At 39.9% G+C, this 23,228-nt stretch overlaps 1 protein-coding gene across 2 annotated transcripts in view; it reads right to left on the minus strand.

The window, feature by feature from the left end:
- PTCHD4 (patched domain containing 4) overlaps positions 1 to 23,228 on the minus strand; it is an 85,976-nt gene that overhangs the window by 44,551 nt on the left and 18,197 nt on the right. For both annotated transcript variants that reach the window (XM_061372336.1, XM_061372337.1), the window contains exon 2: positions 12,685 to 13,165. In XM_061372336.1, the coding sequence (XP_061228320.1) occupies positions 12,685 to 13,165 (481 nt within the window). The remainder of the gene's footprint in view (positions 1 to 12,684; positions 13,166 to 23,228) is intronic.

The following is a 23,228-nucleotide window of genomic DNA, read 5'->3' on the forward strand; positions in this document are numbered from 1 at the left end:
AAAAAGGAAAAAAAAACCCAAACCCAAAACCTGCTTTATTTCTATTTCCCTTACAAATTTCTCCTTTTTGCTGTAATTCTAAGCACAGATTGCATAAAGCAGCAGTTTCTGATTTCCAGAAAGTGCTAGGTTCCCAAAAGTTTTGGATATTTCCTTCATGTACTGTACTGGAAATTCAATATCCAGCACTGATCTGAGGAATGCAAACTACCAAAAGAAAGTAATAAACAGCTGTTTTGAGAGCAAACTTTAAGTAGTCTATTTTTGCCCTGTGTTAACTCTGTGTGACACTATCTACAGTCTTTACACTGTTGTGAAATCCAGATTGTGATTATCACAGAATCAGATAGTATGTTAAGAAGCAAGTGCTACAACTTGGACCAGGAAGAGCTTGAATTTTAGCTCATTCCGAGACTGCTTTTTTCAATACATTTCATAAAGCCAAAATACTCTACCTTCCCATCTACCATACCAGTGTGAAGGGAATGATGGTTGTGACCAGCTTTACTGAATTGCTGCCAATTTGTGTTGGAAAGACTTAAAAAGGGAAGCCAAAGGACTGAAGACGTGAAAAACTAATCATGATGTAGTACATCATGTAGAGTACAGCAAATGATAACCACTGAAACTAGCTTTCTTGTACAGACAAACGAAAGATAAGTATTAAAGAGGAATACCATTTACAAAGTACCAGATAAGGGAAATAAGTTAAATTAATCTTTGTGCTGAGAGGCAACACACAGTTTAATAGATATATGAGTATTTCACTGTCTCTCTGTTGGGACTCCACACTAGCCACAGGGTAGAAACAGTGGGCAGGTTTATGGAACAGCAATGTTATTAAGACTAATACATAGCTGGAAGTAATAAGAAAACAAAAACTAATAGAAGAGATGCAGTTAAGTTTTGCTAGAATATCCTTGTGATGCAACATGTCACACAGTGCTACTATTATATGAGTACAAGCAAAATGTGACCCAAAGCCAGTGAGCCACAGGAACAATAATAGCTTTGCAGTATATTTTACATGTGTTGGAGTAACAAGGAAAAAGACATGAAGGTCTAGAAGAGTTTGCCAGGTGAGTCACAGCTGCCCTGAAGAGCGCAAAAGCTAGAAATGTTCTAGAACAATTGTAGAAGAAGACCAGAACATTTGTGTATATCAGGTGGGTCAGTGGAGCCTGGGCATTTATTAAAATGTATTAAGAAGAAAGTTTTTGGAAGTGATTTTGGATTTTTGGTTTGTTGGTTGTAATATGACAGCCTAATAAAATACTATTAAAGAACACAATGCTTTTTATTATAGATGTCTTGCAAAATTAAAGGTATGTAACATAAAGATATAAACATAAGATTATTCTGAGCAATATTTGTAGGAATCTGGTGAATAAACACAATTATCTGAAGTTCCCTAAACGTGGGCATAAAATAGGAATAGTGTGATAAAGTTGAGAAGGTGGAAATTTAGGGTGAGCAAAAGCAAAACTAATTTGTCACCCAGACAGAAGACAAAATTTGTGTTGTTTTGTAGCAGAAACTTCATAGGTTTTAAGATTAGGAAAAATTATTGTGATCATTTGTCAAAACATTGTAACCTATCATTTCTGCATCAAAATCAGTTTTTTGAGGTATAGCCTGTATGCTAAGAAATGCAGTCTTAATCTGAAAGATCTGAGTCATACAGAGTCCATCAAGACCTGAAAAATTGTCCCAGTGGTTAATTGCTTTCAGTGTAAAAAATGGCACTTTTATTCTGGTATGAATTGGTTTAACTGCATTTTCTAAATATTAGGTCTTGTTACTTCATCTTCACCTGCCCTATCCAACTGCCTGCTGTTAAAACCAACAGCAACACCATATTCCTCCCAGCGAAGTACTCCCGTTTTGTGGTGTATCTTAAAACATGCCCTGGGAAGGGCTCAACAGTGCCAGACAGATACTGCATAGATGGTAGGCATCTGCATGTACCAAGTGAATCCCACTGAAAATGCCAATTAACATCTTTGTGAAGTGGTTCACCTAACTGATGTCACCTTCCTCTTTTTTTCACTAGCACACGTTTGCTAGAGAAAAGGAATTTCATCTTCCCACATTAACAGCAACAGCACACTAGGAATTCACATTCAATGCATTATCTACTGTGATCTCATTGTTTTTCTTTTGGGGGATGCAATTGCTCATCTTGAAAACATGAATACATTCTTTGTTTCTGGATGCATAATCTAGCACTTAACTGTGATAAAGCGCGTTGACAAAATGAGCCTTCCTGACGATGTGCTTGGGCTGCATCTTCGTTATTTTTATCTGCCAAGCCTTGCATTATCTGAGAATTTTACTGCTATTGATTTGTTTTTCACTCCAGAACATGGGGAAAGGTGTTGAATGACTAAGAATATTTTTTTTTCCATGACTATTGATGTCTTCTCGGAAGGAAGAGTGCATGCTTACAAATTAATATTCTGTTATTACATTTTATACGAGGTACAGTGCTTTAATGTAGAACAAATACAAGCATCTGTCAAAGTGTTGTTCAGGTGTAAATCAAATTATCATTATCTGAATGTACTACACCAGCAGGATTTATTTCCTTGTATAAGCTTGAAGAATAATTTAAAAAAATCAGTTTTATTTAATGAGGCCTATTTTCCATGATATCATGGAAGTAATGATAGCACCATGTAAAAAATAATTTCATGGAATTATATTTACTATATTTCCCAGATAAATATTTGATGTGGGGTGTTAAACATCTGTTGCTGTCATATTTAACCCCCAGATTTTCAAAGATAAAGTCATTTGAACTTTTTTACTTAAATATTTGATCTACTAAAATGTGTTCTTTTCTTTCTTGCATGTTTAGAATTTAAAATGGAAAAGGAACTCCTGGATATTTTCCTTTATTTCCTCATACCCTGACTTTTTACTTCTCTTTTCTATTTCTCTTTTTACCCAAGGAAAAATAAAATGAGTTTTAAGAGTGGAAAATAAAGAAAATTATGAAAACTAGAAACAGTTATCACTTCTTTTTCTCAGAAAATAAAAAGCTTCCTGCATGTGGACCAAAAGCCAAAATTTTGCCAATTTCTTTTCAAAGGCATTTATGAGAAATAACTACTTTTGCTGACTTTTGGTGAAACCTGAACTGAAACTTGAAGGTCATTGAATGCATCCAGGGGAGGGCAACAAAGCTAGTGAAAGGGCTTGAAGGAATGTCCTCTGATGAGTGGCAAAAGGAAATGCATAAAGACCAAAGCCAAAACCTTTCTAATGGATAACCTTCTTATGGGAATAGCTGAAAGAGAAGACCCCATGGGAGAGATGCTAACTACATCAGTGGAAGCATTACCGGAAAGTGCAATGTTGGGGCTGTACAAGAGAGGAGTATATTAGGCAAAAAAATCCAGTACAAATATCCCTCCCATCACATTTCAGTCAACTTCAAGGCACTACTTTTAGGAATGAGAGCTGCTGGACTCACCTAGTCATTGGCTTTCTACAGAAGCACTGCTCAGGGCCTGTTGTAATCCCTTGTGTGGGCTTTCAGCATCTCTCCTGTCAGTGCTAAGAAACAGTAAGAATTTTATCATGCAGTTAGCCTCCTTTTAAATGAATAACCCTGGTAGGATTTTGAGGGAGAGAAGGATTTGCTAATCAGAGATACAGATGTTTTACCTCTTTCTTAGGTTATTTGAAGTCAGGCTCTGAGCAATGCAGTTAATAAAGCAAGTCTCAAAAGATGTCTATTATGTGGATTTTGACTTTTAATATACTTACTCTTTCCCTGAGGATAAAGTAATAGAATCTTTTTACGTACTCTTTTTTAAAAAAGTGTGGAAATTTATTATGATTGAAATCTTTTCTACTCAACCACCGTTCTTGGTCAGGGGGTATAAAAGTAATTGGTGGACAGGCAGACAAACACAAATGCATATGCAAACACAGAACATTGGGCAAAAGGATGCAAAAATGACGATTTGTATCTACTCAAAGCACAAACAGGATTTTTTGTTCCCAGGGCTCCCAGTCTAGTTTCAGAAAGTTTAAATTGCCGTAACCAAAAACTTTGTGCTAAACTGTTTTAAGTTCGTCTGTAAAGAAGAAAGGTTTAATTGCTCTTCACTAGGTATGCAGGCCATCTCTTTGCCTTCAGTTTCTGCAACTCCGTGTACTCGCTGAAGGATAATAATTTCTCAACAGTAATAGTAAAAATATCAGATAGAAACTTAAAGAAACAGAAAACTTCACCTGCTAGGGTCTCACCAGGATGTGCAGTAATCTGCCATTTGGCCCTTTAACAGAGGGAGCAAGGCAAGTGCTCCCTCTAGAGGATAATACCTGCATTGCCTGAATTTATGTTAAGTTTGCAAAATTACGTAGTACTGATTGGTTTCATGGCCATGCTAGCAAAATAGTTCTCTTTATATGCAGGACATCAACAGCAATGGAGTTCATAACACCAGGAAAAGCTACAGCATTTAAAATTTCTCTGGCAAATTTGCATTTCAGTATGCATCGAGATGCATGAGTTGAGCAGGTATAACTGTCATATGAGGCTGCAGTGTTTCCTCCTTGGGCTTTAAGAATATAGAGTATGAGCAAAAAATTCCCTACAGCTGAAATGCCACATATTAATGCAGGAAAAGGCAATGGCAATATTCCAAGACAGCTACATATTCTCAGGGAATGCAAAATAATTTTAGAGACTGCAGAGCCACATAATGTGGTCATTGCATTAACCAGTGAAATACAGCCATGTCTGGTTAAAAAACCAGTGTTTGCTTAAAAGAGCACCACCTGCACACTGCTTTGAGCCAGGCAGTGCTCACCAATACTGTAACCTGCACAGCAAGGGAAATAGGAAGAAGGTAGAAATGCAATTACCTAAACTGAAATTTAGGCAAGATAATGAGGACAGTATGCCCACTCTTGCAGAACAAAAATTAAAGAACATCTTTAGTGATCCAAAGCTGCAAAAGCCTGAGGTTTTCATCTCATTCAGTTGGTGGTACTACTTGCAGCCCTGTGTCTGTATCTATTGCTGCTGTAGCTTCCACTACTACTTCGGGCATCCAAAATAGCATGTCCTTCATCTTGCAGTCAGACAAGTGTGAATGAAACATGACTTTGCCACATCCAGCAGGACTAACACATGGAAACTCACAGCTGGAATACCTGAGTATGCCTTTGAATGCCAATAACACAGGTCTATGCCTAGGACATGGAAGATACTTCTTGAATAATGTAGGCTGCTGCTGTCATTTGTGACCACTCATGGAGCAGCGAGCCCTGAGCCAGTGTAGCTTCAGTATTCTGTATGTTACTGCAGGCAGTTACCCCACCAAAGAGGAGAAGCTACTTCACAGGAAAGAAATGGAGTGAAAAAAAGGATTGGCTATGGAAGGATAAAACTGAATTATTAAACCTCAACTGGCTAGAGGTTGCACAAAGGAGGACATATAAATGACAGAATATCAAGTAAGGTTTTTTAGTTGATTTTGTATTAGCAATAGACTCTTTAAGCCTTTGATTCTATGCAAAGATTTTGATGCAGACAAATATAGAAGATAAATATTGATGTAGAACATTTGGCAAATGGTCTATTGAGTTCAGTATCCTTTACCTAACTCTTCAGGGGAAAATTATCAGACTCAAAGAGGACATCTATGGGAAAATTTCTTGACAAGTGAAATTTTTTTGCACCCATTTTTGAACTGGGCTTTTGAACAGCCATTAATTTTTATACTTCTGTCTTACCGTAATGTTTTAGCATTGCAGTGTTATTTAAAATAATGGAGATGTTTAGCTAGCCGTATAAAAATCCAACCCTTTCTAAATCAGGCTGAATTTTGAGCCACAATCTTATCTCACAACAGTGAGTTCAAGGAGCTATTTGCACCCAAGTTGTATTCTAGGAGAAAGGAAATGAATTTTTTGCTTTCAATTTTTGCTTAAAAAACAGAGACACAACTTTGAATTTCCCTATGGAGGAACACTGTACCTAAGGCAAGCAAGCAGCATGTTTGACACAGCATAGGTTCATTCACTCTACGCTTCCTCAGGTAGCACAGCCCAACTTCCTTGCCGAGCAGAAAAGAAAGGCAAATTGAAGATTGTATTTTCCCACCACACACCAAAGAGCACAGGACACATGCTCAGACTACTCCGTATCTATTCTTTCCTGCAGATCCACAGTGCTCCATTGAAGACCAGAAGCCACCATAAATCTTCCTGTATAGACGGAGCACACAAGAAAGTGCGAACTACAGTGAAATATCTAGGGAAAGAAAAGATCTGATAGGAAATTATATACAAGCTGAAGTAAGTACAGCCCTACATAAAAAAATATCCTAAAAGTATTTGCAGTACATAGATACTGTGAAAAATTACACTCCACAGTGAGGCCAGACAGACTCAGAAGTTATAGGCATAAACTGCAGCAGTGAAAATATTAAGAAATACCTTTATAAATGTATGGCTGTTTAAGCACTAGAACAAGCTGTCGAGGCAGGTTATGGAATTGCTAGCAGTGGTGCTGTTCAAGGCTGGATTTGTCATTGCCCTATTAGGGATGATATACGTGGAACTACCTCATTTCTGCCATGGTGTAGCTCCTTTCCAGCTGAAAAAAGCCAAATGTAAATGTAATGTGCATTGATACATAGTAAGCACAAGGAACGAAACTCCTGCTAAAAGAGACCAACACACAGAAAAATTGCATCCAATAAAGATCCTGAAATAACACATTCATAGGAATGAACGTTGCCATGAAAGAGTAGAAAAATGAAAGCAAGAGGTGCTCAGACAAATGTGCGAGGCATCAGAAGAGGAAACATCCTTTGCTATCTGAACATAATTTGTATGCTGATTGAGTACTAAACACACATTTTTAAGTGCAAAAGAAAACCATTCCTTTTAGCCTTTGACTTTTTAGCTCAAAACACATTCTCCTCTCTTATCAAACTGCTTTTTTCAAAGGGTTGTGGAAATGGTTGCAGCAAATTTGAAGCAGCTCAAATAACAGTTATCAGACTGTTAGCTGCAGACAGAGAGCTAAGAAAGTTCTTTTAATAAGAATATAAAAATTAAAAAACTTTTAAATAAAAGGCTTCACATTTGACAAATGGGTTGAGTTCCCACTAGAGTCAGAAGGAGGAGTTTAGCTGACTGCCTTCAAATACCAAACCCAGTCAATGCCTTTAGTATTTGCGCTGTCGTTATGGAAGATCTGGTATTGATAGTCTATGCTTGGGCAATGGTCCAAGGATAAATACTTCAAATGATCTGAGCCTCAGAATCACTGACCAGCAGACTTGCAGACCCACCTCCTGGGGTTGAACAACTGCCATAAGGCATAATGATATTTGAGTTGATAAGAGACTTTCTGGTAAGTCTCTCCAGGAAAATAAGAGCTAGAAATAAATCTGTATGAGATTCATGTCAGTTTATACATATATGCATACACATATATGTATATACATCTGTGAGAGCTTACATATATAACCTTAGGTGTTAAGGTCTTAAGCAGTCACTCCAGTTTTCTTATAGATGGATGGGATCTTACAGAGATTAACATAGCTCATCCCAGATATGTGCAAAGGGATGATCCAAATGACTTTGGATCTCTCTATTGACGTCAAAGGAAATTGAGATTCTGTCACTTCAGCTAAGGGAGGACCATTTGGAATACCTGAAATTGGGTGCTACAAACTTTGTTATTAGGACTGGCTGTGTTTCTTCTTGCATCCCTGGGCATGCAAAGGCCCAAAGGACACAGGCAGAAATATCCTCATCTCCTCTGTTTTTGAGGAGGGCAGCTGCAGTCCTGCTGCTTCCTGCCTCTCCCTAGTCATGACAGATACCAGGAAATAGCTGCAGGACCAGACTGCATGGTGTAAGGATATTAGATTATCCTGGAAGACTTTGGTGTTTTACACAAAATGCAGGAAAGACTGTTCTAGGAAGGTTAGCCTTTCCTGTAGAAATTTAAAAAACCCAGCCCTCTGCAACTGGAAATAGACTTGCTAGGGTTACAAGGTTATAGGGAAATCAACTTTACAAGCATGGAGACTATCTAAACCAATTCATATTCATATCTGTCCACTCAAACGGGTAATATTAAACATTTTGTATATCTCCTGCTGGCCATGGTTTTTTTGTTATTCCTATTTCCTCTGTATTTTTAAGGCATGGAGAGGTGGGAATTTATGTCAGTAGGTCTTTATGCTCCAAAGAGTCATCTGCTTCGCGTACAGATAGAGGATATAACATGAGATTCATATGGGATTTCCTTTACTGCTGCATCAAAAGGACAAAACCAAAGTCAGAGTCACTCCTGAAATATTTCTAAGTTGCTGTTGCGATCAGATAGTCCATTGCTTGAAGCAAAGGTTAGAAATACTGTGATACTTCATGTACAGGTAAACTAGCGATAGCATGCACTTTAGCACTCACGTTTGTCTTCTGAGGTTTGACAAAAAGTTTATCTACACAAGGACTTTGCACAAGGGCTTTTTTTTTCTGGAATTTCCCACAACTCTACCGCTGATGTTAAACTGCCACATCTCAAATTTACTTAAGGGTGATCACCAGCCATTATTTTAACAACAGCCATTGGAAAGAGGTTAGATGGCTTCTGTTTGAAATGCAAATAGCTTCCTGAAGTCTTGCATGCTTTTGCTTTGCTTCCTCCTTCCGTTTGAATACCGCAGGGGAAGGAATAACTGGGAATTTTAACACAAAAGTCTGCACTTAAAATGTCTGCCATCCATCTTGCACTCTTACATCAGGCATGAAGTTACTACTGGAAGCAGGCAGCCTGTTTCTTCCTAAAATTTTTGTACCGCTTTACTACACAGGTAGTAACGATATTGTTATTGGTAGTAGTAATAACAACAGTGCAATGTGTTGTAGGGCATCCATCTTAATGTTCTCTAAAGACTGAAAGACAAACAGCTGTTCTCATGAAGGTCTTCCTGGTCTGGACTTACAAAGGGCAGGAAATATCTTACATCCGCTGTGAATCCAGCTTTCTAAGAAACACATACACATTATAATACAAAAATTACACTCTAATTACACTGTGTTTACATTTTTAACACAAGATTTCCACTAATCTATATAATGAGGTACTTCATGGACTGGCCAAAAATAATTACAGTGTAAAATGACATAATTAATGTACCTGTATTTAAAAATACACAGTCAGATCCTCAGCTGAGTTAAATCATTATCTCTCTGATGATATCAGTCTGGCTCCTGTGCATTAAACAGCAAATCATGGGAGCAATAATACCTCAATTATGTAGTTAACCTTCTGGTTATATTAATTAATGATGATTAGGCATGGGAAACCATAATTATGTCACGTACATAACATCCCTTTGGAACTGCATTGTGAATCCAAACACAAAAGGCAGATGTGAACATCTAGCCATTTCTGACATCTAAGACGAATCTGAAACTCAGTTATTTGACCCTTTATCTCCTGTCTGAAACACATCAGTGGTGATAGCTCTGCTGGTGTCAAACTTGCAGAAAAGACTGCAAATTATATTTGCCCCAGAAAAGAAACACGAGATAGAACTGTCCCATATTCTGATTTCACATGGAGGTTACTAAAACTTAACTTAAAAAAACCACCAAACTAAATGTCTAGGTTCAGTTCAGTTCTTCAAGGAGGAAGCCCTGAAACTAAAGAAGAACCTTTTCCCTAACTGACCACATTTATCCATTTGTATGGGGTATGAACTGCTAAAAATTAACTCCTCTTGCTCCTGTTTGCAGGAGATCCTGGCAGTCAGAGATTTATTTACATGGGACCTTTCTGAAGAGTTGCTCCTCACTGACTCCAAAAATGCAGTGGTAGATACTGTACTGGGGAAACTGGATTTCCTGAGGAAGGTGTCTGAGAAGACTGTGGTAGTGGGAAGAGGAAGTCAGAACAAGCGGGATTTTCTACCACTGTCCTCATGCCTAACTTAAGCCTCAAATTTACCCCTTCAGGATAAAGAAGAGAAAAGCCAATCTGAGCTAACACCTCGTATATCAGAGATATACTTTATCCCAGCAAACCATTCCCTCACAGCAGGACTACAGCAAATACTTAATGTGTAGGTCATTCAGTCCAAATTCATAAAAAAAAATATTTCACTTTTATATAGGCTTTTATCACCTACTGAAACCCATAGAATCTCTGCACTTCAGGAGGAATTATGGACCTAAACATTTGTATAACTTAGGGTTATTCCTGTCATTCAGATGGCAGCATCCTGCCATCACTGCAAGAAAAAGGACAAATGCAGGAGAGCACCACAGAATTTCCTTTCACATCAATCCCTTGAAAAGTGAATGTCAGAGAAAACTGTATATTTTTGACCAAACAAGTATACTTTAAATGGACAGTTTGCAAATGTCAGGTTGAAGTGTTCCAAAGGTAGGATCTTCCAGAATTAACGTTGCCTGTGTATTCTGCATACCTTGCACTTGTAAGCACTTTGTAGCTGTTATTGCCTCGTTTTTCTTTTATTTTTTTTTTTTTTTTAGTCTAAGTAACTCAACTTTGAAAGGCTGACTTGTAAATCTGGCATTTGCAATTCTGGGAAACCCCACTTTGCACGCTTTTTAATCTATATTCATTCAATCATTATTTGATGTGTTGTTTACTTTCTGCTGTGCTAGCAACAAGGTACACTGGTACAACATGGGCCAGAGTTATGTATTGACCCACAGAATTACCAGCTGTGGGATCTACACTAAGGTGTCAGATCAGTTCACAGTAAACCAGGTTAAATAGAAATCCCTGCCCTGCAGGGAGCCTAGGTCTGTAACACCCTGGGTATAACACAAGCAGAGCAAGATCTCATTAAGTGGCACAGTTATTTAAGGGACTAAAGACACATGGAACTTTGCAGGATGTAACCCAGTATGACTTTGGCAAGACATGCTTCCTGGCTTTTGGTTCACCAAACTCTAAAACTGTTGCCTAATATTTACCAGCAGCAGCTCCCAGGCATTTCAATTTGTTCTCTAATGATAGCTGGTGACCAATTCAGTTTGGGATTCCTGACTGAAATTTCTGCAGAAGGGTTACATAGATGTTTTCTTTTCCAATGTATCATTCAATGCAACATTACAGAAGCAATCCTTGCAAATAACTCACTTCAAGAGAGAGTTTGGGGTTTTTTTTCTCTTCTTTTCTTTTGCTCTTGGCAGTGGCTGTGACAGGAATGACAGCACAAAACACAACAGAAAGTTATAAATATTACTTTTCCTCAGACAGCAAACAAACTCCTGGATTACCACCATCCTAGATGGGAAACTGAGCTACCCTGCTTTCAGAAACTCCCAACCTTGTGTCATCCTGGGCTGTAGGGTATGAATAATTTGAGTAAAATATCACTGCCATTTCAATTGATGCTCCTGGCCTGTATGGATTGCATAGGGTTCCTTTGGTTAGTGACATGGCTGCATTATCAGGGGATAGACAAAATAGGAGGCAGGATGCATATATGACAGGAATTTTCTTGAGAGTAAGAGAAAGAATATATAGGGGTTTGGGAGGACGAGATTTTAAAGAAAAAGACCCTTCTTCAACCCTTGACTTTAACTTGTGGCCTTGCATTTTCAGTTCTCTCACTGTAAGCACAGGACTTGGGCTTGAGTACTAGAAGCATGAATGAAATTTAAGAAATTAACAGTAAAGATGCAGAGTTCCGTGCACAGGTAAGATTTTCTGCCATCGAAAAGCCAGCATGAAGGGGTTTGGGTCTTTGGGCTGCCACTGCTAAGATTTTGCATAGTCATTGCTTGGGTTCAGACTCGTGATACAGTGAAACTCTAATAAGCTTGGATGTGATTGCACTGAAAGCGCTGCCTCAGCAAGCTGGTTTGGGTACGTTTTCTTCTTCCTTTCCAACAACATTCCCAGCAAACTCATTAACCACACAGATGCACTAAAAGTGCTTGGGACAGAAATAGGAACAGAAAAAAAAAAATCAATTCTTCTGCTAAAAAAGCTGGAGTTAATATTTGTTCTTCATCTGCACCTTCCCCTGCCCTACTACAACACATAGAAAATCTCAGTAGCTGATCTGGGACTTCACAGACCAAGGAATTATGTGCTACATATACTGACAGCCCCCTTTGCTTACAGCCTGACAAACACTACAACAGTAATCTCCTCTACGAGATAAAGTGCATCAATCTTATTCTTATACCAATCCATTCCCCTCTGCCCCTCAGACACAGCTGGAAGAGAAGCCCTCCTCAGAAGAGTGCTAAAATCTTTCTTTGGCAACCTCCTCTTTTAACTTACTCTTTCAGCTGGTCTCCCATCAAAGTCAGGTCAACATGTACCGTTTTCTATGCTGAGCTATTTTTCAATAACAATTTCTCCTTCAATTTGTAAAAGACATCAATAAACTGCCCCTCTCTCATACTGGCTAAGATTCCAGCAACATCATTTGCTCTTTACTGTTGCTACTGCTTTGCTTTGTTGCCTTTTCCCTTTTTTCATTTTTTTTGGTTGTTTTTTTTTCTTTTGTCAAGGCACAGAACAATTTAACAAGATGAAAATGACTTAGAATTTCACCCAAGGTAGAATCTGCACTTTATAGCCCAGGATGTAATTTATAAATCCTGTCATTAAACTCTGTTAATCCTATTATTATGAAGATAAATAATTACCCATAGCGAAGAAAGGGATTCCCAACAGAGTAGAATTATATTTTCCATCAGTAATGAAAAATATCCCTGCCGCAGTGACACTGGAAATACAGATAGTAAGTACTCCCAAGAGTCCCAGGAAAGGTTTGCTACGCAGGCAGTCCTTCATGGAGCTCGATAGGGTAGCAGTCAGGAGAATCAGCATCAGGCTCACCAAAATCTTGCCCCTGGCCAAGAGACTTGTCTGGTGGAAGTCCTTCCAGAGGCTGAAGGATGCTAGTGAGTAGAGCTGCAGATCTTGGTGATCTAGCTGCATCTTGTGCATCAGTTTACAGAATTCACTCTCCCACTTCTCCCCAATGAGGTCCTGGGTGACAGAGCCATACGTTTGGAGGTAGTAAGTGATTTGGATGGCTCTGGCTGATTTAACTCTCTGGTCCTTGCTGTTTGGCACTTCCATGACCCCTCCAAGCTGGTGGCCAATAAAACTGCTCCTTCCATCCTGAGAGAGAAAGTGAAAAAGATGAGCATGTGGTTATCCTGCTTGAGATATGATACAGCGATAACTTTTGACTGTACCTTCCTTTCACAGACATGCCAAGAGCTCCACTCAAAGGCCACTGCAGTCAGCAGGATTTGTGCCATTCACTTCAGTGGGCTTTGGGACACATCCCTGTTCCCTGCCACAGCTCTGTTCCCTTCTCATTATTGATTCATTTGCAATTCTGTGCTGCAGTTTAGGGACTGCTCAGACATGCACTGCAGTCCCAGATGTTCAGAGACTGAAATGCAGCATGCAAGCTCCTCACCTGCAGGAGAGGATCACTTTTCCACCTTTTAACTCTGACAGAGAACAACAAATCATACTGAAGTATGAAATGTTTGAAATGAAGATCAATTTCTGGAAGATTTGTGATTTCCTGACACTTTGGAAATGCTTTTAAGAAGTTGGAAATGTACAGAAAATGAGGCCCGGTTCCTCAGTATACAGATGTAAATTTAGGCAGATCCAAAAAATTTAATTTCTATTCTGGCTCTATAAAAATGCAATGAGAATCAGACTTTTTGAAGTGTTTATTTGAGATTTCATGGATTTATGTTAGTGGCACAGAGTAAAGAATCCACCTTATATCTCAATTAAGCCAGGATTTGTTTTTTATATTTCAAGAATATAAATCTTGCTCTGGTCTCACTTATTTCAGTGTGTGTTAGAACATGAATGACTCTGCTACAACCAGGACTTGTCAGGTGCAGGCAGGATCAGCTCCATCTATTTACAAAACCAGACTATTTTTTTTTACAGTTCTGATATGATTTAGATGACGCTTTTTCTTTTTATAAGAAAGGTTTAGTAAGAAAAGTCCTGTAAGGAGAGTCTTTGCTTTTAATCCACTGGTTATTCTAGTTCTCTAGGAGAACTGTTATGTGCCCTTCCAAGACAGGGGAAGCTTGGTGGATTAGAAGATCAAACCCAGCTGCAAACTAAGGAAGAAAACTTGGTAGATCTGATAAGAATGTCCTCGCACAAGTAATCTCTTTGATAAAAAAAGTTTAAACCCATTGATTAAATATTCCTTGCACACCAAGTAACAACATCTTGCCCTTTTCTTCCCTCTAAATTGCTTTATAAGTTTTCAGATTTCTTTCCTCTTCTATTTAATAAAACCATAAAATTCTCAAGCCAGTTAATGTACAAAACATACTGCAGCCTCAAGTTCACACGTGATCATACTCTTTGCCTAGATGTGCTATGGGAATGAGGTGACTGACAGCTTGAATTTGGGAGATGCTCTGCCCTACACACACACACAGAAGCAGTCATCTGCAAAAGTCCAGAAGCATTTGGGGGAGACACTTTTAACATCTATTATATTCAACATTAACCATTTCTAGAAATACCTATGCTGCATGCAGGCCATTATCTGAAAATGCCAGACCTATTCATTGCAATGATTCCCATCCTAAGGAAAAATCAGTGAAGCAAGGTAGCAGGCTTTATGAAACACAGATGTCTTCAGGCATGTCTGCTCATAGCGCAAATAAACATCAGAGGAGTGCTGAAAATGTTTTGCATACTCACTTTGTCTTGCCTCTGTATGTAAAGGAGGCAATCCTCCCACTGAAAAGTTTCTGTCTATGCTTGCTTTCATGGCAGGTGCTCACTGTTTTCAGCCCAGGGAATGTGACAAAGTGCTTTTCAGAAGTTCATTTTTTCCCTATTCCCAGTTGTTATTTCCCACTGAAATAATGGTTTCTGGCAAAGTATCCTGGCACGAGCTGACATGAAAGGTGATTTGCAGTTTAATGCCAGCTTCTCAAATCACCTGAAGCCTCATTGCAAATGTCATATAAGCAGAGACAGGTAGTACAGAGGGGCAGCTGGTGCTGTTTGGACTCCAGAAATTCCTTGTGTCTGGTATTTCAGCTTAGAATCCTGTTTGATTCATTATTTCTATTTTTTTTTTTTCCTAAAGAGAGGTCACACCTTACGCTCACATACTCACAAAAGGTACATTTCCATGCTGCTAAATAAGGTTTGAGCAATGCAGTTGCTGCTTGCACATCACAGTTAAAAATCCCTTTTGGCACTGCTTTGAAATTTTAAGGAGAAATGTCATATTTCCTCAGTATAGGTGCAGTGTTGACATTCAAATGTTTTCAGCCACTGCAGGATACTTTAGCAGCACAGCTCCAACCTCTGACAACGGACTGTAATTCAGGTTTCATTGATTCACTACACAGCACACACAGCAAGGTTATGGGAAACTTTGTGATGACCATCTGCCTTCCTCTGCAAAAGGTGCACTGAATGACAGCAACATTTCAAAAAAGGCACCAGAGCAGGCACAAATAAATCATGTTCTGCTGTAGCTCCCATGAAACAGAAGATAACAGCTATTTGTTACACTGATGTACAATAGGACAGCCAGCTCATATGTCAGCAAAATAGAGAGCAAGCTTTCATGTGGAATTTGAGGATATCACAGATGCTGAATTGCTTTGAGGTCATTTTGTCCATCCTTTTCTTCCCAAAGTCAGATTGCTTCCTATCTATTCAAAGGTTTGGCCTTTGCTACTTCTATAGCACGCAAACACGAACCTGGCACCATGGCATTTGGGAAAATGAGGCTCTTTTCTAATAAATCTTATATGTTGACTTTGCCATATACTTAAGAAAGATAAAGATTCTAGGCAGGGCTGTCACCGCAATGGTTACAATCTTAGCAAGGAAGACAGAAAAAAGAAGGGGAAAAATATTGCTTTTCATCCCGTTTTACAGCTGGAGACCAAAGTGTGGGAAAATGAAGACCCAGAGCTGCAAACATGATTTCCAGCATCTCCTAAGGGCACCTAACCCAGGGACATAACTACCTCTTGGTGTCTTATGGGCACTTTAGGGAAGTTATCCACCATCCCAAGTTCTCTGTTGTACTCCAGGACCACATTGGTGAAAGAAGGAGATGTGAATGTCTAAGCTCCTGGGCTAACCCTGAGGTTTGGGAATGAGGCCACAGTGACTTGTATAAATGAGACTTGAAGACCAGGAAGGTTTTGAACAGGATCCCTCATTCTCCTTAGTTTCTCAACTAAAAAAAAAACATGTGCTGATAATTAGCACATCTTTCGTGGTATATGCCTACATGATGATACTTTCAATTTCATAACAATTTCATGTTTCAGACTACAGATCCCTTACATATTTTACTTATATATATTGCTACTCTCTGATCACACAAAAAAGCAAAATTAAAAAATAGAGTAACAATAATAGTTATTGGTTGTACACCATTTTAAACCCATGTACTTCTGGAGAATCAAAAACACAAGACAATAACTGTCTTTAGCAAGGTCACTACTATGGCTGGAGCCTGAGTTTCAATTCCCAGGCTGTATCTATGTGTTTTTCTTTTCCCTTTTTTTTTTTTAATATCTAATGAAAACTTCACAGTGTCTGTTCTCCCAGGAGACGAAAAAGGTCATTGTCCATTCTGATGGCAGCTAATTCTCTCTGGATCTGAGCATCTTAAAAAATGGCATGAAATATAGATCACTTGCTGGGCCATCTGATATTCAATCTGAACAGGGGCCAAGCAAAAATCTTTGCTTTGGTAGAAAATATTTGTTTTTTGTGTACTCCCTTCCCTTTTCCTATATGCCTTAAGGCCATTGGTAAATTTAGACTTGGAAAGGAGGAGGATGAGATCTAAGACTTTCAAGGTAATGAGAGATGTGGGGACAACATCGTCCTCCTTTTTCCTTTGTCACCTGTGTTTATGCAGACCTGGCCTTGCATGTGGTTGAAAATCCAAACTCCTTGTCCATTTAATAGTAAATATCACTAATGATAACGGACGGATGCAGAACAAACTTGTACCATATTTCAGGCTACAAACTCTTCAGGATGTTTGGACTCTCCATATCCTAGGAAGATGTGCAGATAACATGGGGGTGTTCGGTTTGCTCCACAGCAGGTACTCTCAGGTTAAACAAAACTAGCTGCTCCTCATGAGCTAAATATCTTTTGCTGGTGTTAATGTAGGCATAGATCCTCTCTGAATGCAGCACAGAAGGATACTAGCAATGCTCCTTTACTACTAAATTACCTGGGACCATTTTATTTTTAACTAAATTACCTGGGACAAATAATTTCAGTGGGACTGTTTCACTCCCAGCTCCCATCCCAGAGCTTCTCTGTGGTCACTGCTCAACTGTCACACCAGCCCTGGGCAAGACGCATTCTCCTCCCTGCTTTGAATGGCACCAGCCTCCACTGACTTCCCTCTCATGGCAAAAACACAGGGGTTGAGGTATTTTTGAGCTTGCATGGCTCCTGCCTTCCCAGCACCCTGCTCAGGGGAGGTTATAGCTGGTGAGGGGTTTAAAAGTAATTTCAGATTCTTGGCAAGGAGGAGAGGAGCCCTTGTATCCTATGGCCAGATCACTCTCATTCAAGTACATTTGCAGATCCTTTGTGAGCAAGTTTATCTCTATTTTTGTTTTTCTCAACTGCTACCTCTTATCAACTAGAGTGATGGATCACTATCAAGCTGCATTATAGAAATGTGAGGATAAAGCATTCAATCCTGGCTAAACTCTATTTTATCTCAAAAATGTTAAAGTGTTCAACAGAGGGCAACCAGGAATATCTGTCAAAATACGTTGTGTGATAAAGATCCTAACGAGATCAATGCAGTTGTTTCTCCCTGTGATAAGGACATTCCTACTCTATCAAATGGAGGTGTAGAAAGTATTACACTAAAATCTACAGAGGTTAGGGTGTAGTCAGTTGTTTTAGTTCATCTCAAGTGTCCAAGTTAAAACAAAACTAAACACCAAAAAGAATAGAAATCCCCTTTCCTTTAAGGTTTAATACATCGGGTTGTGCCTGCCCCCCCTTCAGCCTTACGGTAAAACTTCGAAGGGAGATTATTTTCTCCCCAACTGAACCAATTTCTCTGTGCCTTTCCATCATATAGATATCCATGGAGACCTTATACCAGTGAATCCCTATTACACAGCCACCAATTACCAAAAATTCCTGAAGCATCTCTTTCAAATAGTCACACGCGACAGCATAGCAGTTCTCCTGCCCTCCGAGATGCATAGGTGCTCTTGCATGCACATTGGACTGTTTGCTGTGCTTGTCCCCATGCAGCTATTCTGTATGGGTCAGCAATGGAGAGAGAATCTGGCACAAATGAGCCCCAGGGGCAGCACATTTGAGGTGAAAGTGCACCTCAGCTCTCTGGGAGCAGTGAGACAGCAATGGTCATGTGGGCTGTTCACTCAGCAAAAATAAAATGTATGAAAGAGGTCATGAGAAGCTACCCAGGAAACAATCCTCTAGGTCTGTGCTGCAATAAAGAGCAATTCAGTTATTTCCAGCTATCCAGAAATGATGAGGTTCAGCTCACCAGCTAACCAAGAAGATTTATTTTATAGTCAGTGGAAAGAGTCAGGCACATCTAAAGGATGATCTGCCATATCCTAAGGTACTGGTCAAAACCAGACTTGCCCTCTCCATTTACAGCAGAGGTATAAGATCACTTAAGACTCGATCCTAGCTTTTATCAGGCTAAGAAATTAGGAGCTATTAACCCACCTTCAATGTCAAATGCAAACAAAACTAGCTGATCTGTCACTGTCATTCCTGGCTCACATTGGCCTCTTCACAGGCATGTCCTGCAGGTTAGAATTATTCAGACCTTGAGCTCCTTTCCGAGGGAAATAAAGGATCCCTAGTGTGATGTGCACCTAGAACACCCAAAAGGCAACCAGAACCATCTGGCAGCTCTTTCTGAAGTCTGGGTCCGTGCTCCTTTCCCTTATTGCCTTGGTTTTCTGGTTTTTGATCTGGTAATTTGAAAAGAGATGAGAACAAAAGAAAAGTATTTCAAGGGACACATAATCTATGATTAATAACAGGGATTAAGAGAAATGTTCTTAACACAGATCTTTTCCTTCCAAGTAGATCAAATTATGGAGGAATTCATAAGAGTGCAATAGCAAAGTGTGATTTCTATTAGAGAGCTCTTCACTGTGAAGGAGCTGAGCATGCTGTCTTTTTGAGTGTTCCTCCCCACTTTGTTCCTTCATTATTAACTCCTCAGGTTTTCATAAAATCACAGAAGGCTTTGGGTTGGAAGGGACCTTTAAAGGTCATCTAAATGACCCCCTCCCTGCAATGAGCAGGGACATCTTCAACTAGAACAGGCTGCTCAAACCCCTGTCCAACCTGGCCTTGAACACTTCAAGGGATGAGGATTCTACCACCTTTCTGGGCTACCCTTCTGGGATACATTTACTGCCCAGTACACTCCCACTGGATGGGTCCCAGAAAGCAGTTTGCTTTGATGGTTTACTCAGGAGGAGGGGAAGGTGAGTGGCTCAATACAACTTACTGCTGGTGACACAGCTCCACAGGAGATTTGTGTCAGCAGGACCTTTCAAGTTGTAAGTAAGCCTGGGTGTATAAATCCGCCAGGTTAGGTTTTAATATACTGCTGTCCTCTTGTTTCTTGCAGGCACAGAGCTACAGCTCCCTCCCCACAGTACATTGTCCTTAGAGGTTGTGCTCTGCCCTGTCCAGGACCAAAAGCTCTCGAGGCGGCCACTTTTCACAGCCTGTCCCTGCCAGTAGACATTCCCTGGTATTACAGAGCAAAATTTCAGTCTGCATTTAGCCCCTAAATCCTCCATGATGAAGGACAACAGTGAAAATAGTCACTGAAGACCAGAACAGTTTCCTCTGCCCATCCATGAATGGGCACCTGTCCAAGGGATGGCTGTGGCCAAACTAAGCAAAAGGGAAGTGTGCTTTGTGGGGGGATTTGTGCAGCAAGAAAGCAGTCAGTGATGCAAAAGAAGTGAAGTCTGTTGTAACTACAAAATAAAAATGGGGTTATTGGATGCAGTGCCCTGAAGAGACTGGAGGTGTGGAAAGGAGGGAGGGAGGAGGGAGAAAATACAAGATGAGAGGTCATGAAGCAGCAGTTCTCATTGCACCCTGACCACCCAGAAAGAGGGCAGGAGAAGGCAGGTGGAAGCAAAGTTGCTTTGACATCCTGCTGCAAAGAACAGACCTGTGTCTCCCATGCCCAGTGCTGCCTTGCCGGTGGCTGCAGACAAGCACAGCCCTGCTCAGGAGTCGCTGCACTGCAGTCCCTGCTTCAGCGGTCACTGATTTCCCATCCCCCCCAGCATCTCTCCTTCCCATCTCCCTGCAGGACCCCAGCCATGCAGTAGCACTGAGCAGAGCTGCAGTAACTCAATCCTAAAGTAACCTTCCCCTCAACACCCCAACAGAAGAACAGGGAATTTCAAGCATTTTTCATCCCCAAAGTGACAATTCAGGCTGGGTAACGTGTTATTTCATCCTGCTGGTGTCTGCCTGCTCCTGGGCATCTGGTTTTTAATCCCTGCATGCTGTAGTGTGCTGCCCTGCCCCTGTGAGTAGGGAGCCATGCAGCACAGGAGGGTTCAAACCCTATCCCCAGCTCTGGGGTGTCCCCAGTGCCCTGGAACAGGTCAACATGGTACAGCAGTGAGGGAAAAGGGAGAAGGTTGAATGAGTAACTCCAGATTTGTCTCTTACCTAGAAAAGAGCAGGAAACTGACTTATGGGTCAGTGGCTTCCTCCCACCATGCACAGGACCATGTCCTGATTACGGGAAATTCTTGAAAGCGGCCGTGTTCCCTCACTTGCACTATATGCAAGGCCAGCTCAGATCATGATGAGTTGATTCAGCTAACCAGGAGCTTTGCACAGAGCGTGGGAATTTCCTCAAAAACACTTTTTCTACCGCAGAACCTGCACACTTCACATCACCAAGCAGGACAGGATTCATATTTTTCATATATTCAAATCCTGCATTAAACAGTCTTTAACAAGGAGGTGACACATACATAGCTTTAGAAGGGGAAATCCAGGCTCCTGCATTGCATGGTACAGTTATGGCTCTCCACCTATGCAAACTGGGACAACATCATGGCCTCTGCCATGAAGAATACCCAAGTTCAATTAAAATACAGCTGTGCTTATTTCTGTGGTCTTGTGTACAGCTACTGATCATCCCAAATGATTTTGTTTGTGCCAAGAAGAAACGTAGAAAGGTATCACTAAGGAGACAGCAATGCCTCTAGGAGATGCACCAATATTTGGATATATAACACCAATACTTGGATATATAGTTAAACACTCACACTCACGTATGCAGGCATGTGTATGAAGAACACAGTTAACCATCTTTCATTTTTTGTAAGCTCTAGGAATCTATAGCATAAACACTTCCTATTAATGAATACTCCATATTAATTCTGATTTCATCCACAGCTCAAACTCAGTGTTAAAAATGTTCAAAGGAAAGGAATAAAATTACAACGAGCGTCAAAGACAAGAAATGTTTTTTCAGTGCAGGGCAGTGGCCCATTTAAACCAATTTTCAGTCTCTGTGCATTTCTAAACCACAACATAACAACACAGTGTCTTCTGTGACATGGCTGGAAGATGCCTTTGAGAGACTCATAGTTATTGTGGATTTTCCAGCTCTTCAATAAACAAAAAAGTGAAATGAGCTGCAGGGAAGGGAAGGGGGAGAAAGAATTCAAGTGTTCATTTTTTAACAAAGAAATCCTTCTCAGAAATACAGGGATTAGAATAAAATTAACAAAAAACAAGAAAGATTAATGAATTAAAGCTATCTTGCACCCCCTGAAAACCAAGGGAGTTTTGTTATCTCAAGAGGATCACAGCTTTCTCCAAATGTGAGTAAACAGAACAATATTCCACCCAAATCCTGTCTGTCTCTTGTGAGGCATCCAATCCTAAAGGCTTTTTTTAAAGACCATGAAGTTATAGGATAAACAAAAACCTAATTCTTAAGGTAAAGTAAAAAAAACCAACAGAAAACGAGAAAACTTCCTTTCTCCTCTTCTTTCCATATCAAAAATGCATAAATAAATAAACAAATATGAATAAATAAAGGCAGAAAAGCAGGAAATATTTTGCAAAACTTCACCACACACTTCTTATGCCCAAGCTGAAGGGTTTTTGGAATGAGAAGGGGATCCAATAATTGTCCCTAAAAGGAAATTCTAAAAAGGGGCCACAGGTTTTCACTGGAAGATCTGTAGGCCTTCTTGCTTTGTCTGCATCCCACTGTGTAGCTCTTCTAATTGTTTTCTCTACACCACTTGAAGTCCAATACACACAAGAATCAGAAAGAAAACCTGGCAGGAAGAAAAAGGAGTTGGATTTGTCTGGTTTTATTACTCCATCTAAAGGAAATGTTAAAAAATAATAAGCAGAGAATAAAAAGTGAGGAGTAAAGTAGATCCAAAAGAATCATTTAAGCTCTTACAATCTGAAGATTCAGTAATGACACAGCAAACTGTGCTTTTTTCTTTTTAAATTATATTTTATGTTGACAAACATCTCTAGTTTTCTGCCTCTACTCTTCCTGCTTTCTCTGGGGACCAGCAACCAAAATACTAAAATGGTGCAATAATGTTTTATCAAAGGCAAGGAGAAAAGAAATAATGGCAAATCAGACAAGGAGCCTGGCACATGTGGCAAGATTTAGGGGCTAGTGTGTTTGGAGGTTAACTTCCAGCTAAGAAGTCTGTAGGTTAACTAAGCTCAGCCTTCAGATGCAAGGCACTGCAGTGCTCTTACCAAAGTCCTATCAGGAGCTTCCACTCTCATGGTGCTCAGTGAGATAAAGCAAGTCAGTGCTCAAAGCCGATACAGTTAAGGACACTTAACACTCCCAGCTGAATATTCCTCCTTTTAAAGAGATAATTAGCCAGTTTTTTTGTCTTCCCCCCCCCCCTTTTTTTTTTTTTAATCTCAAATTTGGCATTGTGAAGCGATTTCTCTGCCCTAAAGCATCACCCTCTTCCCTCCAGCACACACTGGTTTTTAATGAGTTTGGCCATTTGTTAGCTGGAAAGAGCCAAAAAAATGTCTAGCTTCAGATGGTTTTTTCTTTCTTTTTTTTTTTTCTTCAATGATGTTGAATAAGAATTTGGAAAGGGGGAGTGGGAATGAGGCATTTAAGTAGGCC

Source organism: Neopsephotus bourkii, unplaced genomic scaffold, assembly GCF_033783945.1.
Source record: "Neopsephotus bourkii isolate Nb327-2 ecotype Australia unplaced genomic scaffold, CSIRO-AGI_Nbou_v1 NB_1600, whole genome shotgun sequence".
NCBI classification, from domain to species: Eukaryota; Metazoa; Chordata; class Aves; order Psittaciformes; family Psittacidae; genus Neopsephotus; species Neopsephotus bourkii.